Source organism: Arctopsyche grandis, chromosome 8, assembly GCF_051622035.1.
Source record: "Arctopsyche grandis isolate Sample6627 chromosome 8, ASM5162203v2, whole genome shotgun sequence".
In the NCBI taxonomy this organism is placed as follows: Eukaryota; Metazoa; Arthropoda; class Insecta; order Trichoptera; family Hydropsychidae; genus Arctopsyche; species Arctopsyche grandis.
Window position 1 is genome coordinate 11,837,971 of NC_135362.1, and position 27,584 is coordinate 11,865,554.

At 32.6% G+C, this 27,584-nt stretch overlaps 1 protein-coding gene across 35 annotated transcripts; it reads right to left on the reverse strand.

The window, feature by feature from the left end:
• On the reverse strand, positions 1–26,718 carry LOC143915748 (proton channel OtopLc-like). Of its 35 annotated transcripts, none has more exons than XM_077436518.1 (15): positions 26,559–26,639; positions 25,325–25,425; positions 13,306–13,382; positions 6,280–6,384; positions 6,001–6,183; positions 4,078–4,192; positions 3,902–4,004; positions 3,745–3,831; positions 2,331–2,491; positions 1,915–2,259; positions 1,727–1,847; positions 1,497–1,654; positions 671–785; positions 438–601; positions 1–369 (listed from the first exon to the last, which is right to left on the reverse strand). In XM_077436518.1, the coding sequence occupies exons 3-15, from the start codon at positions 13,332–13,334 to the stop codon at positions 55–57; spliced, it is 2,001 nt and encodes a 666-aa protein (XP_077292644.1). In that variant the 5' UTR covers positions 13,335–13,382; positions 25,325–25,425; positions 26,559–26,639; the 3' UTR covers positions 1–54. The 35 variants fall into 35 exon arrangements, with proteins under 35 accessions (XP_077292644.1, XP_077292651.1, XP_077292652.1 ...); XM_077436525.1 differs by having other exon boundaries at positions 26,421–26,638; XM_077436526.1 differs by having other exon boundaries at positions 26,229–26,638.
• Positions 26,719–27,584: the final 866 nt, after the last annotated feature.

Here is a 27,584-nt window from a genome sequence, read left to right on the forward strand (position 1 = left end):
TACGTGCTTAAATAAATATATTTCTTACAGTAAAATATAAATACTAGGGGACATTTAATGATGTTCAGATTTAATTTTGTATGCATTCTTCCATATTTCGAACAGGCAAATTGTGGAATGGAACCTGTAGAAAATGACCAGCGGCATGGAGACGTGGGTAATGACCGTCCACGGCCACACCCCAAAGAACGTCAGATGGGTAGGCCTGAACTCGGCACGACCCTTTTCCAGGGTGTTGGTCGTCCATAGAGCCATATTGGCAACGAGCAAAAATGTGATCACTTGTCGACCGGGCCTCTTTCTAATTTGAGCCCTCGAGCTGCAGCGACGCCACCAAGAACCCAGAACGAACATCGTCTGAACTACGGCCTGCAAAAATAATAAAATAATAAATAAAAATATCGTAAATACCGAATCATTTGCATCAATATACAAACCTGAATTAACGAAAACAGTTCTGACACGAGTCCTAAAATTCCAGTACCTTGCGGAGCGTCTATAGTGAAATAGCTACCGATGATGCTGAACATGCAATATATAAATACTCCAGTTTGGGCCATCACCAATAGGGTAGTGTCGAGACTTAAAGAAGCTGTATTACCTACAATTTAATTAAACTAATTCAGTACATCTGTTCAAAATAATATATAGGTGATAAATAGTACTGTACCACCGTTCTTTTTGTAGAATTTTAGATTCCTCATTTGGATCATAGCAATGGCGACGGCTAACAATGTGATGATGTATAGAATCAACTCGCAAACATTAACTTCATATATAGCCATCTAAAGTATTAAACAATTATAATGAATTCATATATTCGTGTATAATTTTAAATCGCTTCAACCAGTGACGTCCCGAGACTATGTGCTGCCCTTAGGCTGAGTATATAATATGTAAAATATGAGTAAACATATTTTTAAGATTAGAATATCACAAATTAAATATTATCTTATTCAATATGCGCAATTAAAAAGAAGCATGCGCCGAAGGTGAAAGTATTTTTTAGATTTTTGAAAAAGTTTGGTGTAGAATATGAGCTCAATGAGTTACGGTTCGGAGAAGACTATCTTCAAAAGTCATACAGTTTTTCATATCTTCATCTAAGTTTTGTTATTAAAATATTTATCACTTCTTTCATTTCTACTCTAAACAAAAAAATATCATCATAAGGAACAGATTGTTGAGATCGACCTTAAAAAATGTGTCGTCATATGTCGGTAACATGATCCATTCCAGATATTAGCCAAAGGAGTGTTAGGCTCCCCAGCTCTCCAGCCATTAATGATATTAGAGATATAGAAAACTTACTCCTTGACGATTTTTTGTCGAACAGATGGAAAACGAGATTCCAAGAATTTTATTTATTACTAACTTAATTTAAAATAAATTTTATTCTGCCATAATTTGCCGCCCCCTAAAATTTACTGCCTGTAGGAAAGTCCTATGCCTTCGGGACGTCACTGGTTACAACTTCATCAACATAAAATATTTACTTTGTTTAGTAATGGATCTTTGTTGAGTACAAAGAACATGATCAAAGATATAATTGTCACGACAATGATCAATATTCCTGAGAAAAGTCCTCGATGAGCACCGGCACAATCCACAGAGAAATGATGAGATGAGCGAGGATTTTTTGCCCCACCAAACACTATAAAAGAATTATTAAAGTTAAAACGATGTAATGAAGTTTTTAAAAATTAAGCCGACACATTGAACATACGTATGGAGAATTGATGTATCAATTTTTCGTGGCTCATGGAATTGTGACACGATCTGCTTCGAGAGTCTGCTGGAGTGACTTTTCCTGTTCTGTCTAATTGTGCCGTTTTCCTGACTTTGATCTAAAATTTAATTTTGGCTACTGGTGACACAAAATTTTTATAAAAAATTAAAAAAAGGATTGCTTACATTTTTCCACATTTCGAACAAAATGACAGCGCATATCAGGGAGTATTCAACAGTGCACGGAAATAAGAACGGAGACGCGTTCTGGACCAGGGAACCCATGATGTTCGTCCTTCTGCACTCGATAATATCGTTGTCTGGAGCACTCCTTTTAGTCATATGATGCTGAGCTACGGTCGAGCTATTCAAAGTTGAATTCCCCATATGTTCATACATTCCATGCTGGAGATGAAGTATCTCATGTTTCGTCTCCTCAACGAGGACGTATAGCCACTCGCACAAATTAGTTGCTATCAAGTGCATCATACCGAACCTGGCCACCAATATGTGTCTGTTCAATTCCATTTCCTACAATATTAATTATTCAGTGTTGGCTTTTGATACTTGTACATTTACTATTCGACGAACGGTAACTGTACCTTGCTGTTGACGAATATAAATTGCATCTGCACCAGAGTGAGTATCATCCTTGCAGCTGGCGTCAATGCAAGTAATACGTTACTGCAACGAGAATCTCCTTTCAATTCGAAATATTGGCCGAATTCTAATCCGGAATATACCATTGATCCAATACCGAACGCTAAAATTGAATATGAATATAAATTGTACCATTTTGTTATCATTTCATAAAATTATAAAACAAGAATGGCAAACGATACACTTTTTGTAGACATTTGTTGCAATACTCGGTAATGTAATCACATTTGCGTTATAAAAATAAAAGTTACGTTCTATAATTCAATACTCTGTCTATATGTATATTATAATTTTTTACAACAACCAAATGCAGCGCTTCTTAAAAAGTGCGTCGCGGAACATTTGAGGTGAGATAAAGGGCGCAGACATACAGAGTGGTACGTAGCACATTTTTTGCGTGTAAAAAAAACGCTTGATTTATGCTAGAAAAAAAAAAGGTCACCTCTGGATTGTTTTTGGTGATATTAATATTTACCTTGTATTGACATAGGATTGATAGTGATCTATAACGATGATTCCCATATTTGAAGAAATGCAAGAAAAATTTGTCGAAATAATAACATTGTACGAATTAATAATGACATAAGACACGCCTATTCCCAGCAGGAGTCTCCCTAGGAATGCCGTGTCATACTATTATTTGTGTCTGCACCTTAACCCTTTCCCTTTGGATGACCGCTATAGACGTCGTGCGTAAAATGCCAGTAACGTAAATGGCGTGATTCACTGTGTAAGCAATATACTTACGGCGTGATTTACTATTTAAAAAAGATCAGATGAGATGTCAATTGACATATTTGGTCACTTATAATATACGTATGTACATATTTCTATAAAATATACATATATTGCCAAAAATTCGATTTAAAAATTTGCTAAAAAAGTACTGCGATAGTCATCGCGGGCAAAGGTTCAATGGCTATGTAAAAATGAAAAAAAACATCACTTAAATATGTAACTTTAATTAAAGAACAACTAACGTAAAAATATATTATTGCTCACTGTCAAACCTATCAATATAAAGAAAATATATATCATCAAAAACACTCCTAGGCTGCAATAACTTTTTTAAAGATTTAGTTCATAATTTTTTTTTTGATAAATAAAAGAGATAAAAATACGCATTTTCAAAAATCTGGCCTCTATTTTTTAGTCTTAAAATAAAACTACGTACATAGATAAAGTAAAAGAAAATGTTAAAGGATGGCCGCAATATTGAAAGCATTATAAACGGTTTTGCGGACAAATTTGATTACGATACGTTTATATTATAACAAATATAAAAATATAGAATACATAAGTTAATGTGTTGGAATCGTTTGCCTTCCATGATTTTAAAAACATTGAATGAATTACCTACAGCGCCGAGTCTCAAATAAAAACTGCCATATCGCACTATCTTAACCTCTTCTTTTTTATGCATGAAGTTCTTTTCGTTGTCATCTAAAAACATACACTTCCATGCTATTATTCAGACATCAGTACGAATCCCATTATGATTCGCAAAACTTACGCAACGAGTTCTGCTCAGATTGCTTGGCGTTTTCCCTTATGAACGTGGCGTACATGAACAATATGAATATCAGACTTACCGAGTACAAGTATAAATAGAAACCCTGCAAGCATTATACGAACGCATATTAAACGTGTACATTTGAACATACTAGCGGTGGAAATATGGTTTCTCACCTGATAGAAGCTGGCGGGTACTTTGAGAGAAACGATTTCCGTGATGGGAAATGCTATGCCGAGGACTACAATGAGTTTGGCGTACAACGCTGAAAGAGCTGTTGTGAGAGCATCACTGAAATATGAACAGAGTCAAGTGTATTATGTATGTGGTAAAATATTAACTATATACATACATACATGTCTAATATTTTGAAAACAATCAATATAATGAAATTGGTAACGTTACTAAGGATAACTATGAAAGTGTATACGAATAGAAGTGCTTATTTAGTTTGAAAATACGTAGTCTTTGTTTATATGCACATTGGGTCGGAGTGAAAAGCGTGAAATTTGAATTTTTATCGATGGACCTAGTGGAAAACTTTCTTCGTATCAAGAGACCGTTCAATACTAAAAATATATTTATACAATGTCCTGTGCCTCCAACTAATCGATTTATCTCGACAAAAATGTAGAAAAAGTAAGTTTTTTTTATATATCTTTCTTTCGAGAATAGTTAAGATGTTTTTGCTATTAAAAGAATAAACATTCAAAATTCAACTATTGAAGTTTATTTGGGTCAATTATGATGAGTTTTGACTGATTAAAGAGAGCTCAAGTTCGCCACTCGTAATGGGTGTTTGTGTGGGGAAAGTTTGTGGGGGGCTTTTTCCACTAAATCGTCATTTTTTCATGTTACCGTGATTACTTTTTAAATAAAATTTGTCGAAATCTACCTCGGGTATATAGCTTTAGTTCTATTTGAAAATAAATACCTAAAAAATTACAGATTTCATGAAATATGATGAGGCTAAAATGATTTATTTTAACGCAACATGTCATGTTTTACGTTAAAACAGGTCATTTTAGCCTCGTTTCTTAAAATTTAGCCACGTTTCTTAAAATTCGTAATGTTTTTTTAGATTGTTTTGTGTTCAGATTTTCAGTTTTGTGTTCAAGGAAGCTCTCAACGACTTTCATTTTTAAATAATCACGGGAAGATGATAAAAATTACGATTTTCTGAAAATAACGCTTCTTCAATATAAAAAAACAACCACTGCTTTGTATGGGGGACTCTTGAGCTAAATGACGACTTTGAATTCTCGTTAGTCTGTCAAAACCTATCATAATCGACCCAAATAAATTTTAATAAGTGAATATTAAGCATTTATTTATTTTAAAGGTAATACAAAAAACGACTCTTTTTAAAAACGAGATATATGAAAAATAAATTTTAGAAATTTTTGTCTAGATAAATCGATTGGTTAGAGGCACAGGACATTGTTTAAAATCAATGAAATTTTTATTTAATGTTTCCTCGATACAATAAAAGTTTTTCGCCAAGACCGTCGTTGAAAATCCAATTATCTTGATAATTGTAATAATTCAGATTTTTATTATATGAAAAATTTGTCTCAAAAGCGACGTTTGTTTCTGATAAATAGCAAAAGAAACAATCAATATAATAAATAAAACAAACGAATTTAAATTAAAATTTTCTAACAAACAAATGTCTTATTTTTTAGAATTGCCTGTAATACTATAAAATTACAGAAATATTGTATACAGATTCGTTCCGTTTATAGAGGTTCATCCACACAGATAAGATGCGCCGCTGGAACCCTTTACTGATTAATGTTTTTGCGCATTTTTCCAGAGTGGGTGGGTGGGTGGCCCTTTGTAAATGCGTATAAGCGTTAATTTAAAAGTGAGTTTATAGGTTAGATTGAATCCAAACGATTTTAAGTAGGCTTGAGTTTCTATAGTCACAACAATGTGAATAAATTATAGCATATAATATTTCCAAATTTCAATCTTTGCCAAATAGATTTCAGCCATTAATAGATAATTTATATATGTATGTTTGTACCGCGTTTATTCTACTACAACTACACTATTATATATTGTTATCAAACAGATTGTATTAATGAATTTCATACTCGCCGAGTCGTTTGTTATAGTCATTCTTCACTTTGTTCTTCTCGTTTGAGGCGTGCTCTTCGGATGATTTGAATTTTTGAGCTAGTTCCACGAGCAGCCTGCGTTGGTTCATCATCGAGTGGTTCGATATGCCTAGAGTTTGTGAAGGACGTCTCAAGGCGGCCAATATGATCGATGGTCTTCTATTATATATTAAACGAGAAATTTACAGGAAAATTTTCGACTATGTGCGGTACGTATTTGCATAGAAAAAATGGCGTGAACAGTCAGTCGGATACCTTGAATTTGTTTGAGAACGTGCGTGGCCATCGTTATTCACAGAATCGCTTAGCGACGCGTGATTACCGTGGACAGAACTCGGTGTTTCCATGTTTTCAGGATCACTGGCAAGAATACAGATCAATATCAAAAAAATGTATATTAGCACGGAGTTATATATCGCGTAAGAATTGATCTAATTGAATTAGACTGCAGAGGCCATGCTTTTTGTTGAGACGCTTTATTATTTTTGGATTGGTTCTACCAGCTACTGCCAATTTCTCAATACAACTTGTACAAATCGCCAATGCATACAAACCAAACCAGTTCAGTTTAGCATGTGTCTGGTTTTAGAACTACATATTGCCTTAAACATTTCTCAAACAAAAATCTATGGATATGATGCATATATTTTGTAAATAATGCCATATATTTTCTTGTATTTAGAGAGGCATTTCATTTCTCAAGAGCGTCAATAGTTTTAAATTAAATTTGTGTGTATTACATATAAATAACTAAGTATAAATGGTTTTCGAAAAATATTGAAGTATTCGTTTTATAATATTTTTCGGAATTGCAAGATTAGTAATTATGGGAAATTTAGATGAAAAAAGACAAATGAATCATCGTTTTTACGATGATTGGCAATGCGATGGAAGATTTCAAAATTTATGTGGCTGAATGTTAAAACAAATCGAAGGAGATGAGCTAATTTTAGAAAGTTCACAATTTTTAGAAAGGAGAATGACGATAGGAGACACTAAAGACAAAGGCAAAGAGGCAGTTTTTCAAGTCTGGTGTCACCCTCTTCAAGAGAGGACGTATGAATGGAATTCAATAGAATGCCATTAAAATAACAAAAGTTATTTTAATGGCATTCTATATTATAACAAACAAATGCATTGAGCAATAAAAAAATTGCCGGAGTGGAGACTAATCATTGATTAGTAATCAATCGTTGCTATTTTTGATACACTGAATTTGAATACGACAATGACTTTTGTTGGCTTGATTTCACTTAAGATATACGAGCGTTTTAAAAAATAGGCAATTGTTTACAGATTTTTGGCTTTTGCAGTATGTAATTTCAAATCTAGTATTGCTGTTAAAAAGTGAGTATTGTTATCAATATTCAGATGTTTTTTTTATATTGATTGTAATTTATTATTGCTTTAAAATACGCATAATTAATTATATAATGGTGAATTATAAAGTAAAATATGTATATACGTTTTTCTTACACATTTTTTTCGTAGTATTATGAGCTGATTTCGCTAATTTTTCGTTCATCCACGTTTATAAGAATTGGTTATTTATCTCAATATTTTTTTATTATCTACAGAAATGTAGTAATTTGAGCGGTAAATGATTTTAAATTGAGGTAAAAAATGTATGATGGAGAATGGATATTGTATCACTTCATTCACGCTCACTTACGGAGGCGGTAAGCGGGCCCGGCTTAGAATATTTCATATTGTGATTTAAAATTATTTACCGTTTGAATTTATACGTTCAGATAAAATAAAAAAAAATAAATAGATTGAAACCAACCCTAATAAACGTGTTAAAGTGAAAAAATAGCAAAATTAGCGAAATTAGCTCATGATATTACGGAAAAAAATGTGTAAAAAAATAAATTTTGAATTTTAAAATTCGCTAGATAATCAATTATACGTATTATACGTATTTTAAACCAATAATAAATAGCAAAAAAACATCTGAATATTTATTAAAATACTCACTGCTACATATATTAGATTTTGAATTAAAAACTGCAAAAGCTTTTCTGTAAAAATTTCACATTTTTTTAAACGCTCATATCTCTTAAACGAGATCAACACAACAAAAATTATTTTCGTATTCGAATTTAGTGGGTCAAACACGGTAAATAAAAAAACGTGAGCAAAAAAATTTTTATTGCTCAGTGTAATTGTTTCATTTCTCAATATAAATTTCTTGAAAATCATTTATATATTATATTATGAATATTTATTACAGGATAAATTGCAAAATAAGTTGACAAAAATATCTCATTGTGTGCGATGGATAAAGGTGACGTGTAAATTTAAGAATCCCATATTTCAGGATTCTTTTATGGCATTAGTGTAATCTTCTCAAAGCATTATGTATGTATGTATGTATATACATATGTATGTATATACATATGTATGTATATACATATGTATGTATATACATATGTATGTAAATATATATATACATATATATATATATACATATATAGGAAAATTAATTATTTTAAATATTAGAAATGTACTTATATTTTGTTCTACATATGATTTAATACGATTTTTCACTATCAAAGGACATAAATACGACAAAGGATTAAACAAATAGTTCCAAGGGGACTTCAGTAAATTGACGTGCATCGAACTGGACGATTTTGCTTTCGGACCTTGCAAAATTTGCACTGAAACAGTAAATGTGTGACCTGTTCACTCGTGCGCAAAAACCGTTCGATACTCGAGGAGAAGCAAGTCGTTTCATCCCCTCTCGTACATACTGACGTGGAAACTTAACCGTGGCTAAATCTTGGACAAATAAGGCGATTGTGCCCAGCGTTCTCCTCCCCCGGGCTCCATTAGTGAGGATTAACTTCCGAACGGGAGGAGGAGATGGAGAGGAGGCGGATGCATCGCCACGGATGCACTTGCAAAAATTGCATTCACGCGATGCGAATGTTGACAGTAATATCGGGGCGAAAATTGAGATCAGCTCCTCGGAAATGTGCTACCGGAAGTGATGGGAATGTTTAGCGCGCATCGTCAAAAGGGCAAATTCAATATTTGGTCGTATGCGACGAAAGTGCACTCTGAAAGCATGTTCATATTTGTTTGCGAATTCCATATGCAAGCGATCGTACAATGTTATCTTTGTCATTGATTTAAATGTAAGTGCAATGTGACAGTGGAACGAACGCATTGCAAATGTTGTATCATTTTTTTTATGTGACTGTACAGTATATTTTGAGCTCTCTGAAGGTATAAATATATGAGCCGTTATATTTGAAAGTGGTGGATGTCCAATTTTCATTTCCAAAACCACTATTTCTGTTTGACTTGAATAATTCACAAATTGTTATCACTTCTATTAATTTGATATGTCCAGAATCTAGGAAAAGCAGAATAATAACTCGTATACTTTAAAAAAAATATGGTATGCCGACGCTTTTCAACCACTAATAATACCCACAAAGCCTTTTCACTCAACATTATATGAAAAAATACTACATATTTCTGTTTGACTTTATTCACAATTTATTAATATTACAAGTTATCACTTATTTTAATTCTATATGTCCAGAATTTCGGAAAATGAGAGTAAATGTATTACATGCCACCAGTATTTTTAAATATTGTTAAACGGAAAACATACTACATATTTAATGATTTGCGAGATATTTCTCGAAATGAAGAAAAGTCGACTTACATATGTCACTTTCAAATATAACGGCTCATATACTATATGTCCACTCGATTCTTGAAATTGCTCATTTCATAGTAATATAAATTGGTTTGATTAAAAAAAAACACACACACAGATTGCACCACTATCTGCTATGCTCAATTCATGAACTGAGCAGTGAATTCCTGTTTATTTCATGAAATCAGCAGATAATTTTGGAAATTTCGGCAATAAAAGCAAAGCATGAACTATGTATGTAAGCATTTATAAGAAAAGGGAAATATCACGAATTAAGGTCCGTTTATATTATCCAATACTGCACGTCGATAGTTCGGCACAGCACTGCACGGAAAAGACTCCTTCTATACATGCTATACAGCAACGCCCGTTTTTGGCAAGTTCAAACTTATTTTGGGCGAGTGCAAGGGAAAATCAGCTTACATATATACAGTGGCGTCGCTAGTGTTGGTGTTATCTGGTACGGTTAGTTATGGTGTCACTACCCCCCCCCCGAAGTAATAAATTTACGGCTTCCTTAATGGTTCTTGATCTGATCTGGGGTTCAGAATGAAAACGCTCAATGCATTTAAACATCACCTTCTTCTATTCTTCTTGTAAAGTGAGTTCAGCGTCCAAGCTCTTTTTAGCCATAGATCTTATCTTTATTGCGATTTAATGATCATCTGATTTTAAAAGTACCCGTTCAATTGCAAGATCTACTAGATGACCGCTCTTCTCTAATTATTTTATTGCTTCTAGTAATGCTAATAATGGCACCCCTAGCCACCCTTGAGTTTGAATGACCTTTCATTTATTTTTTTAGCACTGTGTTGCAGATATTTATACGAAATTTATGTAAATAAATATGTCACCGGACGGACGATACGTTTCAGCTGCGCATAAGTTAATTTAAAATTTCTAGTATAATATACATATGTACATATGTATTTTTCATTTTGTGTCACCCCTGGATAGTGATATCCGGTGCGCTTCGCACCCTACGCACCTTCCTTGTGACGCCAATGGATTAAAGAGCATCATTGTTGTTATAATGTGACGTTTCTGAAAATATTCATATGCACATGGCAACACTTTCGGTAGTACGGGTGCATTCGCCACTATTACGTCATGCGTGAACATTTCCATAATGGTCCATGAAAACCAGATTCTCTTTGATAAGTTACAGTGACATGTACTGCTGTATAATATGAATGGATCGTGTCGGTTGCTGCTATTTCGAATGCGTCACAAATGTACACATTACGGAATATATAAATGTATCCATAAAAAAATGACTTAATAATATTTTTCGAACTGCTGTTGAGTTATGCTAGTATAAACGAACCTTTAGGTGTAACATATACGTATACATAGGTTTATGAGAGCAATGTTTTCAGTCAGTGCAGTGAAAAATTATTTTCCAGTTTGGTTCTTTTCCTGTGACACATGTCTCAATAACTGTAGCACATATGAAATTATATGGGTGATTTTACATACATACATCTATCTGTATGTATGTAGTATAGTACTAATTGACTGAAATTACTGAACTTGAAGCGTACAAAATTTTTGTTTTGCAAAAAAAGTACCAATTTTTTAAGAATATTATATTAATATTTAAAATCTGTAAGTTGACTCCAAGCGATGCATTCATACTTCAAATATTAGTCACACATAATTCGCTGAATATGTGTGAAATGTATTCAACCATGCATCAGGTGTTTTCTGACTGTTCTTTTCATTCTACTTTTAAAATCTTTATAATTTTTTAATAATATATACGAGTACATTATGCGTGTGCATTAGAGTGGTTCTCACTTTGCTGAATAGAATTTATTCCAATACTGTTGATATTTAAAGTGGATGACTAATATCCATTTCTCATCAACTAAATATGTATGTATCTACAAATAGACATTTTGTTTTTATTGAAATGTGTACTGAACTATGGATCATTCATATCAGGATTGGTGGAAAACAATCAAATTATATTGATTGAACTGGAGATAGGTGCATATTTATGTTATATTATGTATGTATGTATGTATATCTTGCACTTTCATGTGTATGTACATAGGTACATTGTACAAACTGGGAAAAATGCTCGTTCACACCTGAGCACTGTCTGTATTGGGTGTGTACGAACGCAGCGAAAGGGTTGTTTGTTTCGAGAGCGTCTGGATGTAACAACTGAGTAAGTTTGTGCTGGACAAAGAAAGAGATTTCGTATCATTTAATTAAAACGTCCCTCATCTCTCGCAGACTCGCATTGCAAATGAACACACGAACATTTATTGAAATTGTGCACCTATTCCACAGCCGCAAAAGGAACGAGCGAAAATAAACAGATACAGCTTTCGCTCCAGCATGGCTTATCGATACAAACAAAAAGAAGGCGAGTGTCAGTTTGTTCGGAGGAAAAGTGTGACCGTTTATTTTTAGTGGTTTGGCACACAGGACGCAGTCAAGTATCGGATGGTGAAAGGACGAAGTTTTCCTACCGGTTATAACAATATTGTTGCGAGAATTGAAGGAGCTATAGAGTTTCAGTTGCACTATCACTAACTGAGCTGGTTGGTACATAGCTCGTATAGTAAATTGAATGCAGTGAAGTAAACTCGTTGTCGTATTTATATTAAACATACAGTGGGATTTGTTGAAAATCGTCTACTTAAAGTGTCTACCGTGAAACAATATTGTGTTTGAAATATGTATGTATGTAGTTGTTCGATATTCGAATGCTGTGTTTCAACTGATCGTTCCAATTAATTAATCCAGATGACTTTTAGGAATTTTTGACATATGGTGGATGAGTCTCCAGATTAGTTGAAGGTGAAAGTATGAATGTAAATTGATGACAGGAAAATCAGTTGATAATATTGGGTCTTTTAATACATATATGTATGGTAAAGTCTATCACCCTTATGTATATGTATGTATGTATGTTTGTAATTTACACAGCAAAAACGTTTCCACTTTGACCAACTATTTTGAAGAAAAAAAATATTAGATGTTGGTTAGGATTTTGGGTATATTAAAAATGCATAAATTGATACATCATAATAATACAAACAAAACGTATAAAATGTGTTTTTTTTTATTGGTTTATTTTTTGAATTGGCAAAATATTTATCAACGACAATGAATTTGACAGGTGATGGAAAATTTATGCTCAATTTAGTTTGCTATTTTTATTTTTTTTAGACTTATGTCAGAACAATACTCGTGCGCTACGTCCATTTTACAGTCTTGAATTGGCCTCCAAGATCGTGTAATTTAACACCTTTGGATTTTTTCTGTGGGGATATGTGAAATCGCTAGTTAAAGCTGATAAACTAGAGACGATGGACGATTTAGAAGCCTTCGCAACGTTATTGTCGATATACGGCTCCAGCTGATCGAAAAAGTGGGCGAAAATTGGACAAGATTTTTATGTGTTTTATTTTATTTTAAAGTTCTACACCTCTAAAAAAAACCTTTATATATGTATATTTTTGTCGTTTTTGAGTCGGAATATACATATGTACATAATTTATTAAAGAAAATTTAATTACTGAACTTTTGATTTGTATTTTGTTTTAATTTAGGATAGGATACTAAAATAAATATGATTAGAAATTTACCTTGCATTTTCTTCATGAACTGTGTCCATTTTGTCTTCTTCTTGAATTCACTGTTTATTTAATATTTTATTTATTTTCTATAACGGAATAAATTTGATTGATAGTAGTTATTTATAAATGCTTATTTTTTAAATAGAAATCAACAGATGACTTTGGGATCACACACGCATTTACGTATCTGTATAAACATGTTATAAATCCATAATATTGAGTAATAGAACCAACCCAAATTCGAGTAATATTTGACATCCACAACTTTACAATATATGTAAATGACAATTTATTCATTCATCCGTAGTATATCAATGGCAATTTCGTGAAAATCTCCCTTTTTTTGTACCATAGCCTGATTATGTGTATGTACATATATGTATGTATATATGTACATATAATCAAATATCGGCGTTCGATGGATGATTTTCGCACGTAAAATGGTTCACTATTGTCAATTTCTCAGAAAAATCATGCTTTTGTAATCTATTACTTTGAACACTAACGGAGCAATCTATGTATTTTTATTTGAAAAGCATCTATCGACCACCGAAGACTACATATAACACATACTGAATAATATTTCGCGCCTTTAGGGCATGTCAATGATAAGCCATTGCTTACCATTAGAGAGATCGTGGGTTCAAATGCCAGTCGTAATCAATTAATTATTCGATTTGTATACGCAAGATCTGGATGAGTATTAAAATGCAGATCGACCGTCTCCTGTTAGAGTCATCTTATTTGACTTAATTGTTGTGAAAGATTCAAATAAAATCAGCATCCCTCTTGTTTGTTGATTGATTGTAAAAACGATTTTGTTTTTTGCTTAATATACCCACATTGTAGAATCTGTATATTTAGTATTTATGTACAAGTTTGGTCATAGTAATAAATCTAATATATAATTTCGAAAGAGACTTAGTATACATACATATATACATATGTTTGTTTCTTCGTGACAGTCAATTTAATAAAAAAAACAGATGAATATTCCAATAAATTTATATAAAATAAAACTTTTCAAATAAATAATAAAATATTTACTATTAGATTAGCCATGTTTAAGCGGTTTATATTACAAATACCGAGCGAAGCCGGGTAAAACCTCTAGTATGTAATAAATGCGTTATAAGCATTGTATTAAATCAGGGGGATTGAATTATAATTAATAATTCATAGTTAATTGTCTTTGAATTGAAAGTTTTTTTGACCGTTCCTCTTTAGTAAATTGTTACATTGAAAAGAGAAGTATTTTAAAATGTATAATAAAAGGTATTGATTTTAATTAAGAACGTAATTTGGGTAATTATTGTATAGGCTTCGTAGAATTACGCAACGTGACATGGGGTGCGGGAACGATACGCGCGTATGGTCGCACAACGTGCCCCACTTTGGCCAAAACGCAAAATAACGACATTAATTAGAATGGCGGCGCGGTCGGATTTCGCCGGCGACGATGTCGAGGTCGATTTTTCAACAGGGCTCATTCGCCCCCGATATTCCCGACCGTTGGAATCTCTCCTTACTCCCTCGGAAGGCGGGAACAACCTCACCCTTAATGCACCCTTCCCCTTTCTCCCCTTCGGCTCCCGTTGGCGGCGGCGGAGCCTCACCGGCCAACTTTTTGAATTAGACGCTAAAAACTTTTCTCATCCTGAGATTACCATCAAGTGTTTACTATAAAATTATAAATACATTTTTTTTTCGTTGAGGGAAAACTCCGCGAGTGTTTTTCATTTGTGATTTCTGTGTCCCCCATAAAGTTTTCCGCAAGCGCCAAGACGAGGACGAAGGACGAGGCGAGAGGAAAGGGCTCGAGAAAAATAATAAAAATTCCTCTATTCTGCTTCTGTTTAAGCGACGGCATACATATGTACATATATAGTTATATATGTATGTACATATAATTAAAAAAGTTTTATTTACATCGCGAAACAAATGAGCAGCGCATATAATTTGAATTAAAATATGTACATACATACGTGACGATTGAAATGTCAAAAAAACCTCACCACAAATAAACTGTTCGAATATAAAACCCTTTTTATTACTAAATATAACTTTTAATTTTGATTTTTTTTAATAAAATGGTATATTTTTACTACATTTGGATTACGCGTAATGTCACGTAATACATAAATGTGTACATAAATGCAGTTTTATGATTATTCTTCAGGGCTGTAGAGTCCGAATCCTAACTATGACTCCATCTTGAACGATTTTAGTAAGATTGGCTTTCTTGCCAACGTATAAAATTATTAGTAATAAAAATAATAACGATTTTTGAAATACGGAATTTAAAGGAATTAAAAAAAATCACCGAAAATGGCATATAGCTCAATTTATTGAATTATTGGTAATTATGTAAATAGTAAGTACATTCATAGTGTATGTATGTATGTGTATAAACTTTATAAAAAAAAAATTCAATTAAAAACAAGTATGACAGAGGAATCGGCTGTGGCCACAATACATTAAAATACGTGCAAATCAACGATTTTATTTATATGTAACTATGTAGTGGTTTTACCCGGCTTCGCTCGGTATTTGTACGTAATATAAGCCGCTTAAACATGGCTAATCTAATAGTAAACATTTTATTAAATTTATATGAATAGTTTTATTTTATTTAAATTTATTTGAATATTCATTTGTTTTTTTTTTATTAAATTTAACGACACGGATTCTACGAACCAAATCATACAAAGTCGAAATTATATATTAGATGTAATTTTAACTCCTGATTTTTATAAAGAAATGATTAAATTTAAACTTACGAGTAGATTAACTTAAAATAAAATTGGAGACTCCAGTTGACACATACCGTATTAAAGAAAATAATAAATAGGAATCAATGATTTTTTACGACTCCGACTCCACAGCCCTGCAATTTTTATAATCTATCAAAACACACTGGTAACTTAAAAAAAATCGCATTATTTGGCGAGTCAATTTACCAAGGTTTTATGTTTTATTAACATTAATTTCGAATTGCTTATCAATTCCTTTCCAAAACCACTCGTAGTGTCAGCGGGCAAAGCACAAGTAGAAAACGAAATTCAAAGAAAGTTAATTGGAATATTATTATCAATACTGATATATTGATCTTAAAAGCCTGATTAATTGGGTTTTGAAAACATCACCATTGTGGTCAAGTATACGATATGAAGAATCTTCTAGATACATATGTATGTACATACATACATATTTACGAGACGATGCACATTTATTATACAAACTTTGAATGTAGAATTTTTTTTCACTTAATTTTGTTTAGAGATGTGTACAAAGATACAATACGTACACTTTTATGTTTATTTGACATATTATTATAAATCGAATAACATTAAAAAAAATTTAAACATTTAAATATTAGTATTAACTCAATAACTGTTTCATATTTATTTAATTAATCAGGATGTAAGCACGTTTACACTTATAGGAAGATCGCAAAAACTGATATTTGAAACATGTGTTAAATGTTGTCTTTAAACAAATACTGTTACCGTTGCGTAGAAGACTGATGCGATCGAATAATTTTTTTAAGTGGGGGGGGGGGGGGAAACCTAATTGATCTTCAAACGCAGGAAACACCAACTTTTTAACTCGAACGAAATGGTGATTATTGAAGTAAATTTTGATTGCAGCTGACGCAACTAATTATTAGGATGGGAAAAGCGTAAAATTTTATCAAAATTTTATACGGCAGCCTATTAGGTTTAATTAAACTTGTCGAATTGTAATTCCAGACTCATCGATCAACGACTGTCGACCACTTCGGCGATGTGAATTGAAATCATCAATATTTGTTTTCCACGGAGATGCGGAACACTCATGTATGTACATTCATTGTGTGCAAATGATGATATAATGGTAGCCATTATTATTGTATTTAATGGTATCACGTGTGCTTAAATCTATTGTGATTTTTCAGACGATTTTTCCAACTGCTCTGGGAAAATTCACAATCAATTTAGAATTTTGCAAATCAATTCAGGTTAATGTTATGACGAGGCTTTTCTCGCGCGTAACCGGAAGGTCGTGCAAGTAATTGATTTGACATTCGTTTAATATTAAATGGCATTTAAATCCGACCTTTCAATTTATAGCCAAATGTTTATATAAAGTGTTTCGATTAATTGACTAAAACGTAATTGATCAAATTTTATTGATATAAAAATAAATTTTGTTGATATAAAAAGTTTGAATTAAAAGATTTTTTCACATACCCAATTTTTAATCAGAGTTCATTTTCCTTATCTCCATTTCAAATTAAAAAAACTCCGCAACATCAATGCCAATATCACTAATACTAACAATTTACATCCTATCTAGTCTATATATAATACAGTTTTGTTTAATTATAGGTTGCATCATAAAAATATAAAATATCATTTCGGAGCGATTTTAGCTCTTCGATTTCCATATATAAAGAACGAATTCACATCGTTACAGTTTACAGCGAATAATTATCGACGTGCTAACTAGCTAATTTAACACTCTATTAGACATTGTAAATTTCCTGCACGTGTACTACGTCGAATATTAAATGTTTTGTGTGTTTGAATATTCAACACGGCAATTAATTGATTTTTGTGGTTTTCAGCGCAGTCAGCATGTTTTAATTGTTATATTATTAAAACAGGAAAATGAGTATATGTTATTAATATTTGAAATTGAATTTGAAAACAAATGCATATATATTTTAAAAATAATAAAATATGTGTTGTAGTTGAAGTTGCTAAGTTACTCGTGTGCGTGGAAAATTAATTACCCAGCGTTTCAGTCGTTAATTATTAGTTTTAATTGCATTTAAGTGGTGCGGTTAAATCTATCTTTGAAAATCCAGTGTTCCAAATAATTAATTTATGTAGTGTCATTTGTTTTTTCGTATTCAAATATTTTCAATTTTTCAATGAAAGTGCTAGTCTTTGATATTTTGAAGACAAGAAAAAACCGTATATCTGCTAAAAAAGTGGAAGATGCTGTTTTTGGCAGCTAAAGAAAAATGAGGGAAATCACAAGGTAGGGGCAAGTAGTAGTTTATTCTATTCAGCTGTAAATGAACTAAGGTAAAAATTTTACTACATTATTACTTGCAATGAAGAAAATATGTATTGTTCTATATCTATGTATGTATGATGCGATGTTGAAAATTTCTTTTGATGAAATATTGACGTTAAAAATTGTATCCATTTTGATACATTCATTTCATATTTTATATAATTTGGAGTTAAATTTGATTAAAATACATATGATTTACATACATACATAGATCAATTTTCATGTATATTTTTTGTTGAGTATAGAAGTGAACTATTTAAATTAAAAACACTTGACATAGATGGCTCTTGCCAATTTGACGAGGAACCACTTCAACAATGAAATCAAATAAATTGGCAAACTCGGAGTCACAAATATCCGAGTATTATCTGTAGTCTGACCAGCAGCACTACAGATAATACTCGGAATAAATTCTTTTCAAGGTCATGTCACGAGATCGATCGCGACCGCCTCTCGGTGGTTAAATTACAAACGTCAGTTATATTATTTTTATTCATATATTAGATGATTATATAAGTTCATGCCCGTCTATCCACAAAAAAAATGATGTGCGAAAATTGGGTGTGAACTTATGCAATCATTAAATATTTATCTAGTTTCAAATACTGATAGGCAAAATATTGAAATCCTTTTTTCAACGGTACCCACAGTGTAATTCACTATAAGAGCTATTATTTACTAGTAGAGAGGTTATGAGTTCAAGTCTTATCTAGCTTAATTTTTGTGACAGATACTAAAAATCTGTTGATTTGTTGATTTTTAAAAAATATGCTACCTACATATTCGTTAATAATGTATTTTTCGCAATTTTTTTTGATTGTACCAAAGATGTCTTTATTGTATTTCATATATGTATATGTAATTGTACTGTAATGTTTGAAATTGTAAGTAATTATGTAAAAAATAATCTAACCATTTGTGGGTCGGGTCGCCTTGGGGTAATTCCTGTCATGAGACATATGATAGAAATGTATGCAAAAAAAATTGCCGATAAGGATTATTTATATCCGAAAGTAAAAGTTATTCACGACGACCTAGCAATTATTAAGAGTTGTAGTACTATTTTTTTTAAGACAAAATGAAATTAAGTTTTCGAAACGATGCACGTAAAACTTCAAGAAGTGCAATAAAAACAATTTTACGTCTTTGCGCAGTAAAAAAGAAAGAAAGGGAAAAGAATCGCATACATATTCGAGATATCGCACACGCTCGAGTCTACGGGTAGAGTGGAAAAACTCTCAGAATAGAAGACGTTGGGAGAGGGGCTTTAAGAGGTGAATGTGGGTGGCTCAAAGAGGCAATGAATTTTCGAGGGAAAGTATGGAAAGCACTGATTGAAATTATGTTGCGCGCGTGAGCTATTTAATATTGTTTATATCGAATTTTAGGCGAGTGGGGGAGGGTGAGTGGGGGTGAGTGGGTCCGTTGTTTTGTCGTTCGTTTAAATTGAAACTGTTGTTGTGTTGTTGAATTTTAACCGGGTTATTCAATTATTGCGCTTCAAAATTGAATTTGGTTCGTTATTTACAGTAAGTGCTCGCAGCGCGGTCGCAAATTCATTTTAGCGTCGTTAGAAAACGATGACGGGACATGGCCGTACTTGAACGCGAATTTAGGCATGAATTTTTGCTCCAGCGACTATACTAAATACGTCTATGTTTGTTTACTCATTAATAAGAAAAGTGTTTTTTTATAAAATTTAAATGACGAGGAAATACAGTCAAATATATATGGTTCTTTGATAGAGCATGTCTTACTCAACATTTTTACTTTCTTAATGCTTTGAAATGGATACCTAGTCAGAGAAATGCATTACATTTCTCTGTACCTAGTGGCTTTACGGATGATTTCTGTAGGGGATATATCAATTCAAGGCGGAGGCAATAGTCTTGTGGAGAGTGTATGTAAATGTTTCACAGTGATAATGTATTTCAATTGTAATTATGCATGTCTGGAAAATCGATCAGTAAATGTGAAATTCACGAATAGTTTCTGTACAATACAGTAAAGAATAAACGATTGCTATTGCAAAATAATGACATCACTATGTTCGCTATTCCATAGGAAATATTGCAAGTCAGTATAGTATACATACATATGTAGTATCTCTATAAGATAGTACTACATAGTTGATGCCCCCCGGTCATAGGATGTTCGATAGTATGTTCATTGTTTGTACTTGGGTTGTACTCATAACTTCAACTTTAGTCTTTCTCACTTTCTGTATCGATGTCATATATTTTGTGTCATCGATGTTATAATAATTATCTAATTCCCAAAAATATTTTTATCTGCAGCGCGTTTATCGTATGTTTAACGGAGAGCTGAATGAGGTTGATCTGTTTGGTATTTCCCTACATCAATTCAGGTCTAACATCAAGAGAATCTTGACCGATTGATTCATTTTTTCTTCTATTCTATTTTTCCAATATTTCCATTATTTTTATACTTTAGTTTAGTTATGTAATGTGCTATTTAATCATATTATAGCTTTCATTCCTTTCCATTTCATTTGTTTATTTTGTATTTACCTTTTTCATTTGTTTTTTATATTTGTAAATTTCAATTTCTTCTTATATTCTATCTTATAACCTTTTCCAATTATTTTAATACTATAGTTTAATTATGCAATGTACTACATATTTTGTCATGCCTTTATTCTTTACTTTTTAATTTGTTTTCCTTATATTTATCTTTTTCATTTTTGTAAAAATCTATTATTGGACTCGGGTGTTACATATATTATTTATTTACTTTTTGTGTTTTTTATACCTATCTCTGTACATCCTGTCTGTTGATTTTTCAATTAATAAAATAAATAAATAAATAAATAAATAAATAAATAAATAAATAAATAATAATTTATTTTAATAAACTTGGTGGATATGTTGGATAATACGTACGTTGCATAAACATATGTACATATATACATACTAGAGTTTCCAATAGATTATTTTTTGACAAAATTCTATTGTTCTCTGTATTTTGTCGAACATGCTCAAAATGTTCGTCTTTTTGATTTACTGACCCAGCAATTATATCATGAGATTTCAAGAATTACTAAAAAAAACTTAATAAATACTAAAAAAAGATTTGTGTAAATACGAGTAAATACTAAAAAAAGATTCGTGTAAATACGAGTAAATACTAGTACGAGCTTTTAGCTCGCAATTTTACCAATTTGAAATTCAGCACACTTCCAATTAACCCTTTTAATTAACAGTGGGAAAAAATTCCAAGAAAAAATACGTACTTTTACTTTTGATTTGAATTGGACGACTACTTAGAGAGATTTGAAAGCTGAAAAGTACTACAAATGAAAGATAAAAAGCCCGAATATAGATTCCAATATTCATTTTGAACAGGAAATTGACAGATTTTGAGACGTCGACCAAACAACACGAAGATATAGAAAAATCGCGCGATTTAAAAAACACATATATTGCCGAATTTTGAGCCAATCAAAATGTTTTATTACCAGATTCGTGTTCACTGGGCATCTATAAAAAAAGTCATATCTCGTCTCTGAACCAAAAAAAAGTTGTCATTTGTCGAACAGTGTTATAATTGCTTTGTAATATGGTTAGTTGTACTGTTTGTTATATAATAATTTAATAATAATTAGATTGGTGTATTTATTTGTACTAAAAAATGTGTGCATATACTACGTATAGTGTAATTATTATTTTTTTAAATCATGTTCTGATCACGCGTGTAAGCTTGCAAATTTTATTCGAACGAATGTTATTTGTCTTGGAATGTGCGATAATATTACATTATCATCTATTTATGTATGTAATAAAATATCAATGTCAGAAAAATTTCGTAAATCTAAATAGCATAATGCGATCAACATAAATAATTTTGGTCTCGATTGAAAGCTGCGCGTTCCGAAATGAGAGTAAATACATATAATGTGTATGTATGTATGTACATATAAATAATATTTCCAAATATGAAATTTGCTTCATTCGCGAACTTTTACGAAGCGCGAGTAGGTGTGTATGCCTACGTGTGTTTTTGAAGTACGTTTTCAGCGGGCCGAAAGTAATCTGCGAAAAGTTAAAATGTATTCAAACTTGACTGAAATCGCATTTAGTTCCGGGACATTAAGCGAGCGGGATAAAATGCCAAAAGTCTCACGTTTCGAAACGTCGACGTCCATTTTTTTTGTCATTGAAAACTCCATCGTCGATGACGATTCAATGCGTTTCGAAAATATTTAAATCTTGGCGACGCGACGCGTCGCAACGTGTTACACCATAGTGCTGTATGCATTTGTGAGAGTGGTTAAACGCCCCTTGCTACTTGTTCGTCAACAATTTGGTTAGCAATCGCCATTTGAACCATTTGTTAGTATGTGTCGATCGATGATTTTCTTTATATGTATGTACATACTTACATATATACCTATACATATGTAGGTGGGCTATAACGGGATTTCAGTTATTACATGGGGATGATTCTCAAGGAATAATATTCCTTTTTTTTATAGTAAAGAGCAGTGCTTTAAATATGTTCGTTGATTAACATTTGGAATTGTTGGTATTTTATTATGAAAATGCAAATTAATATATCTGACAGCAGAAGAGGTATAAAATTGGAATATACTTACTATAGAAAATTAATCATTAAATTCAGTTATAATTGGATATTATTTTGAAGGAAGTGATATTTAACGGAATTTCGCTATTTGCTATTTGAGAGTTTTCAATGATTTCCTGGATTATTTGATGTTTTATGTGAAAGTGAAACGGCCGAAAACGCAAATATCGGAAGGCAAAGATCGAAAATCGAAAGATCTTAAGTCGAAAGATAAAAAAGGGTGCATGGTAAACGGTACATACTCATGTACATACTCACTTAATTTGCGCGAGCAGGATACAACAGGAACAAGAGGAACAGGCTTTTCCTCCCGTATTCCACGCGCGCACATTAATATGTATGTACCGTACCGTTTACCATGCACCCTTTTTTTTTGATCTTTCGACTTAAGATCTTTCGATTTTCGATCTTTGCCTTCCGATATTTGCATTTTCGGGCGTTTCACATTCGGGCCCGTGACGGAGACCGACATATGTACATATGTATGTATATTACGTTTTATGGACTACTGTGCTCCTTGCTAATTAAATAAAAAAAAATAAACGTCATCATAACATCGATACATATGTATGTACCAGTGGCGTGCCGTGACTTTTAAACAGGGTGGGTATGGACAAAAAAAAAATTAAATTCTAATATTCTAAGTGACCTACCTTTTATAATAATATTTTGTTTGTCTTCAAATTTAATCTTCTAAATGATTTGTCGAACAATCAATCGAGAATGCAACATTCCAAGGCATCGTTGTTTGATTCCGCGCGCGCGCGAATTGTTTCGCGAGCCAATTCCTTTTTAATATTCGTACCCAAAAAAAATCTGTGTATACATGTTATTTTAACAAAAAAAAAATAGTTCAGAATGATGTTTGATGGACACAAATCAGAATATTCTTAGTGAAAATTCCATAAATGCTTGACGAGACGAGTAAGTGAAAAAATATTGTCTTCGACGGAACGTCTATACATAAAAATCTACCAGTAGAGTGAAGGGAACAGAATTGAGACGGCGAGACCGTGTAAGTGAACGACGCGGCGGACCATGCCATAACAATGCATTACCACTACCATTAGCTCAGATAGGGCCACTTCTGGTTTCTGAATTTCGTTGATCTGAGTGAATAATATCAATATAGACAACGATTTATTGCGATTAAATTGTTGATATTCTTAAATTTTAGTTTAAAGGTTTTGGGGGGGACTAGCCTCTCTAGTCACGCTAGATGTCACGCTACTGATATGTACATATATATGTACAACTGTTTTCATTCCGTATTATTTTCATAATTCACGCTAGTAAAAGGGGTGTATTATTTCCCCTCGAATAAAGATTCTATAAATGTACTCAATACTAGTAATCGTTTTTTTCCTGTACATTTCAAATCCGCTCTATAGAATTATAAAATACGCATTCGTCAGGCGAAAACGTTATATGTACATATACATACATATGTATGCAATAGATTTGTACACAAAAAACCCACCTTCATGTTTCACTATTCTGCAAACTATCATATAATGGCAAAGGTATTGCATTAACGGAATGCATCTGCGGCGACCTGAATTTATTTTGGGTGGGTTGGTGCACGTTTGCATCGGCTGCATTGTTGCCGACGATAAAGTGGGACAGGGCCGGCTCACAAAGGGTCGCCTGACACGGCGCTTTGCCCGCGTTCACTTTGACAACGCATTGTCGCTGTTTCATTAACATTGTTGACTGTCATGGCTCACTGGCCCTTTGACGGTAGGCCTACTTTCAGCTCTGCCACATCGGCTTTCGTCGGTGTATGTGTTTTCATTCGAGATTTTTATGTTGCGTCGACTCTGTCGGGGTAAATTAGTTTGTCGACGCGTCCGAGTTTCAATCGATATAAATATATGTACCTGCTTTTCTATAGTTTACGGTGAGATTAAACCACAGCGATAGATTATTTGCTGGTGTACTTGAGGGCTAGGATTAAAACTCTGTTTGGAATTTCAAATTTATTTAGTACTAGTGGTTTTATCCGGCTTTGCTCGATATTTGTAATATATGTAAACTGCTTAAAAATGGCCAATCTCAATTTATTTGAATAGTTTTATTTTATTAAAATTTATTTTTGTTTTATTAAATTTAACGTCACGGATTCTACGAACCAACGATAGTTACAAACATGCAAAGACTCTTTCGAAATTATATATATGATTCGCCCCTTGCGCCTTCGCTCCCGGTGCCTTCGGTGCCCCCGGGCCGGGGGCGAATTTATTTGAATCGATAAGAAAATATATCGTCATAGAAACTGACATGTTTTCGACAACCAACAATACATACATATGTATATATATACAAAGTCTCTTTCGAAATTATATATTAGATTTACCTGTCAAGTAAAATCATTGAAATTTCCGTCAAAAAACTTTTGAATGTTTGTCTGTATCGAGGATTCGTTGTTTATTTGAATCCGCGTATAAGAATCGGGTGCTAGGAAAAACAAAATAGATAGCTAAAAAGGTTTATGATTGAAGGCAATTGCTAATTTCAACGTATTGTCGATGGTGATTATGTTTCTATTACCCAAAGGTTAAACTATTGGTAGGTACTTTAGAAAAATATGGGTTTCATAAAAATGGAAACCCCCTTCAAGATAATATACGAATCTAAAGCGTTCCAAGACCTTAAGTTTAAAACCTCTGGTTGAAAAATTGTTAACGTCTCGGTTAGGCTTAGACTTGTTTGTGGAAAAGTAAAATCACATCTTAAAAAATTGAGAGAATAAATAAAATACGATTCAATCGTCTTTTTTGAAATATTTAACATTCTGTAATTAAAAACGGACGCTATTTACATTCAATTAGAAATTTCTTGTATATCGTTTTTTCCCTTTTATAAATTGTGTCAATATATACGTAAAATATATTATGAAAACACTAAAATTTGAGCCTTTTTCAGAACATTGATGACTCCATCGAGTTTTATAAAATAATAATAACATCTTCAGCTTTGAATAATTTCGGAATACGCGGTACAGAACAAATTAAATTGGATTCTTATTAGATCGAAAGTTTTTATGTGAAATTTTGGATTACACACTCACAGCTAACGGCACACAATCAATCATCGAGGAGACTATTTCCTAGATCCCGTTCGAATATCTATGTATTGTAATGTATGTAATGTAATCCGGAGCGTTTGGGGCATTTCTCAATTAGGAAAAGATAAACAGAGTGTTAGTTGGGTGAGCGCGCTTAACGCAATAAAACCACCCCCGAGACGAGAATTCCTACTCGTTCAGACGGGGATGAAGGTGGTGGTGGCGGTGGTGGTTCTCGTCTCATCCTCTCTCGGCCCTCAAGTCGCCGATGTAATTTGCAATCGTTTCACAAATAAAACTTTCCGGTCGCGGAAAGAATTGCGAATTTGCCGAAATTAAATTAAGCGCGACCGCAATACCGGCAGCACTCCACAATTAGATTCACCTTTTAGCATTACATATATACATATTTACGAATTCATAATGCGCGACCTTTGATTTCTTTTCTGTTATTATATTATATTATGCGAAGTTTAGCACACTCGCGAAACGATATTTATTTATATCTTCATTTATAGATCACGTGATAGGAAAATGTTGTTATTGGTGGTGGTCAACGCGAGATTTAGCACGAGCGTTCACAATGTCCTCTTGTTTGAAACTGGCTGTCGTTCCAAATGTTCAAAATATTTTTTCCATAATCGCTTCGTCAAGACAAGAATGTCTACAAGCGAGACAACGACAGAGGAAAAAAGTGACGTATTCTTCATTTTGATAATTAGTCATGCTTAGTACTTTAGCACCTGAGCGAATCGCAGCGAATACTCGAATGGTTTTTGTACTGCTCGGCTCATGTGTGGTCGAAATATTTTTGAATTCTGTGTACATACTACATATACATATGTACATAAGTCCAGTACAGGCAGTCAGCGCTCTGTTATCGTACAAGAACATTTCATGGAAACTGTATATTTTTTCTATGAAACGTGCTATGTACGTATGTAGAAGGTCGGAATTCTTAGTTGCTTTGTGCTGTTATTAATAACTTAAAAATTTTAAGGGTATAACTCGTTGTGGGGAAATGTTTTCCCACAGAATTTTACTACGCAATAAGCAAATCGATAAGCGTATGTATATGTAAGTGTAAGATAAAAATAAGAATTATTTTCCATTTTTATTCAGTTAGATGTCGGTGTATGTAGTATGTTCGAGTATGAATATTTATAGCGATTTTGTATGTAAGTAGAAATACAATATAATGTACGTGTATTAGTACTGTAGGCTAATGAATCTTGTGTTTTGAAGAAAGCTAGGGAGAGCGTGCTATGACGGCATTATTGAGTTTGTTTATAGGTAAATATGATATGAAAAGTTTAGCGTCTGTAGGGTTCCATATTGCAATATTGTGGTGTATTTTTACAAGGTTTTTTTAAGTTCGTTTTCAATTTCAATGTAAAGGATTTTGTATTTGATATTTTTTAATGGTCGACTAGCAAGCAATATGGGGTAATAAATCATGTGTGTGTGTGTGTATGTGCAACACAAAAGCTGGTCATCATTTATCAAATGACAAGTATGGTGCACCGATGCAGCTTTGAAATCTTGTCAA

What these genes read in the sequence shown, in the direction of transcription:
- LOC143915748 (XM_077436514.1), bottom strand. Translation starts at nt 13,334, where the DNA reads ATGGACACAGTTCATGAAGAAAATGCAAG. An exon ending in CGTTCTCAAACAAATTCAAG is followed by an intron (nt 6,184 to 6,279) that starts GTATCCGACTGA and finishes AATATATAATAG; the next exon opens with AAGACCATCGATCATATTGG. An exon ending in ATCTGAGCAGAACTCGTTGC is followed by an intron (nt 3,832 to 3,901) that starts GTAAGTTTTGCG and finishes GTATGTTTTTAG; the next exon opens with ATGACAACGAAAAGAACTTC.